Consider the following 2886-nt stretch of genomic DNA (forward strand, 5'->3'; position numbering starts at 1 on the left):
CAGGGAGGGAGGGAGGGAAGGAGGGAGGGAGGGAGGGAAAGAGGGAGGAAGGCAGGGAGGGAGGGAGGAAGTTGACACGGTACACACATAGACCTCAGTGTACATTCGCTGTTATTTTCAGTGTTGATGTTGTTGTAGACCTCGTCCTCCCGTCTGCCACCTTGGAGGGGTGAGGGATGGGGGGTGCACCTTTGAGTGCAAACTTTAAGAGGGAACCAAAACCAGTAAACAAAATAATATTTTGAGGCAATTAAAAAAATCTAAATTAATGCAAAAAAAGCCAGGATAAACCCAGACAGCTTCCAGAGCAGAACCTTGGGGCTGATGCAAAAGGAGAACCAGGACTTCCGATGCTGTGTTTATAATAAAAGTTTGATCTTCTTTTCATTCTGGATTTTTTTTCATGAATTTTGATTTGTAAGAACGCTGCATGCACACAGTATGTATTCTGGTGATGGGGGTGCTTTGGTGCCGCTAAAATTTTGTGCCTGAGGTGATGCCTCACCCTCCTCACCCTCGTCCTGGACCTGGTGGCCATAGCCCTGCCCTGGAGTCATGTACAGCCTGGAAACCACAGCCCAGGGCCCCAGAGCATCTGCCGGCAGGGGCTGGGGCTGGGTCCTGGTGAACAACACTTCTGATGAGGTGAGAGTAGCAGGAACCTACAGAGGGGAGGGATGGAGGGAGGGAGAGAGAGAGAGAAAATGAGAATGTTGTGCATGTGTGTGTGTACCTGTGTGCCAGTGCTGGCACTAAGGGAGGGCCTGATGGCTGGGGGTAAGGGTTTAGGGGGCAGAATGAGAAGCTGGAGTGAAAAAGCTTAGGGAAGAGGTTAGACACAGTTGGGGCCACGTGCACAGAGGGCCAGGAGGGCTGGGGAGAGAGCCAGGACTGAGCTGGGTCTCTCCTTCCCCTCCTCTGCTTCCCTGGGTGACCTGTGCCCAGGGCCCTGTGATCGGAGAGCCCAGACTTTGGTTTAATGCTCTGCTGCCACTGCCTTAAAATTCTTAATTTTGAACATGAATGTCCTGAATTTCCATTTAGTACTAGGCCCCAAAATCACATGATGCGTCCAGCCTGGGACTGCACCCTGCATGAGGCTGGGTAGGTGGGAGCTGCCTGTGGGTTCAGCCCTGGCGGGCTGGGTAGGCTTTGACGAGGCATAGTCCCCTCAGCCTCAGTTTTAACCAAGGGAAATGGGCCCTCGTATTCCTTTCCTCCCGGGGCCCTCAGCAGCAGCGTCCCACAGGGTGGGGGGGCGGAGCAGGAAGCCCCTTGCTCTGAGCCTCGGCTCCTGGCCAGTGTCTAGCCCCACCACAGGTGTGCTGTGTGACCTGGGGTGGGAAGCCTCCCTCTCTGGGCTTCTGTTCCAGCTGTAGCCTTGTGATGAACACTCTCTCACACTCTGAATGTGCAGCTCCAACACACCAGGACCTAGACAGGGGTTCTGAACATGAGGGCAGGGAGCGGGGCAGCTGTGGCCGACATACCTCTTGTCTGCACTGCATATTTCCCCGGCAGTAGCCTCTTGGTCTCCACTTCCCCATCCCACGGTGCCCAGTCTGCAGCTTCCAAGAGATTTTGGGTGTGTAAACTGAGGCAGAGAGAGACATGCACCCAGGATCAGAGACCCCCCCACCCTGGAATGCACAACTTCTTAAGGCTGGGGCTTGAGAAGGCCTGAGGCTGCGGGTCTGGAGGGGAGACCCAGGAAGGAGCTAGGCTTCCCTGGACCCCGTCTCGTCTCCTGGGCTTGGCCTGGCCTTCCTCCAAACCTGTCCTGGCCCTGCTGACCCTGACCTTGTTCTAGAATTTGAAAATTTGCTGATACGGAGAACTGTGGGGCAAGATGTGGACTTTCCTCCCTGAAATCCTGTTTACCTGTTAGGTGATTATTGGAAACAGAAATGTTGAGTTGCTCCTAGGAAGTTTGACTAAGACACAGACAGACACTGTTAAAGGCAGGCAAAAGGGCGATGGTTAGAAGGGCCACGGAGAGGGGAGGAGCCAAATGGGTCTTTGCAGGCTGACTTGAGGGGGCTGACTCTCTTGGGGGCCAGTGGGTGCCCTGGTTCCCCTGGACCTGCCTTGTGCTTTGAGGCCATGAGTTCAAATGGCTACTGAGAGCTTGCCACGTGATCCTCCAAATTCAGGTGTGCCCACAGGAGGGTTTCCAGAGACAGCAAAAGAAAATAGAGGTTCCAGGGAAATTTGAAATTCAGATAAATAAGAAACAAACTTTCAGTATAGCTTCAATATTGTATGTGACATACTTATGCTAAAAGTTTATTTCTTATTTACCTGAAAATTCAAATTTCCCTGGCAGCCTGTGTTTTATTTGTCAATTCTAGTTGTAAATGTAAAATACATACCAGAATTCAAAGAATTAGTACCAAAAAGGTAAAATATCTCATTCATAATTTTAATATGGATTACATGTTGCAATGAAAATAAGGAAAATATTTGACATATTGGGCTAGATAGAATATATTATTAAAATCAGGCCGGGCGCGGTAGCCCACTTCTGTAATCCCAGCACTTTGGAAGGCTGAGGCGGCCGATCACCTGAGGTCAGGAGTTCGAGACCAGTCTGGCCAATATGGTGAAACCCCCGTCTCTACCAAAAATACAAAAATTAACCAGGCATGGTGGCAGTCACCTGTAATCCCAGATACTCAGGGAAGCTGAGGCAGGAGAATTGCTTGAACCCGGGAAGCAGAGGTTACAGTGAGCTAAGATTGAGCCACTGAACTTCAGCCTGGGCAACAGAGCGAGACTCCATCTTTAAAAAAAAAAAGAGGCCGGGCGCGGTGGCTCACGCCTGTAATCCCAGCACTTTGGGAGGCGAGGTGGGCGGATCACAAGGTCAGGAGATCGAGACCATCC

General features: G+C 51.5%; 1 protein-coding gene across 1 annotated transcript in view; it reads right to left on the minus strand.

The window, feature by feature from the left end:
- Positions 1 to 1594, minus strand: part of OSGIN1 (oxidative stress induced growth inhibitor 1) — an 18550-nt gene extending 16956 nt beyond the window's left edge. The window contains 2 exon segments of the mRNA XM_017860969.1: positions 515 to 662; positions 1491 to 1594. Coding sequence (XP_017716458.1) covers positions 515 to 662; positions 1491 to 1547 — 205 coding nt within the window. The 5' untranslated portion in view covers positions 1548 to 1594.
- Positions 1595 to 2886: the final 1292 nt, after the last annotated feature.

The sequence above is a fragment of the Rhinopithecus bieti genome, unplaced genomic scaffold (assembly GCF_001698545.2).
Source record: "Rhinopithecus bieti isolate Rb0 unplaced genomic scaffold, ASM169854v2 scaffold_1618, whole genome shotgun sequence".
Classification (NCBI taxonomy): domain Eukaryota; kingdom Metazoa; phylum Chordata; class Mammalia; order Primates; family Cercopithecidae; genus Rhinopithecus; species Rhinopithecus bieti.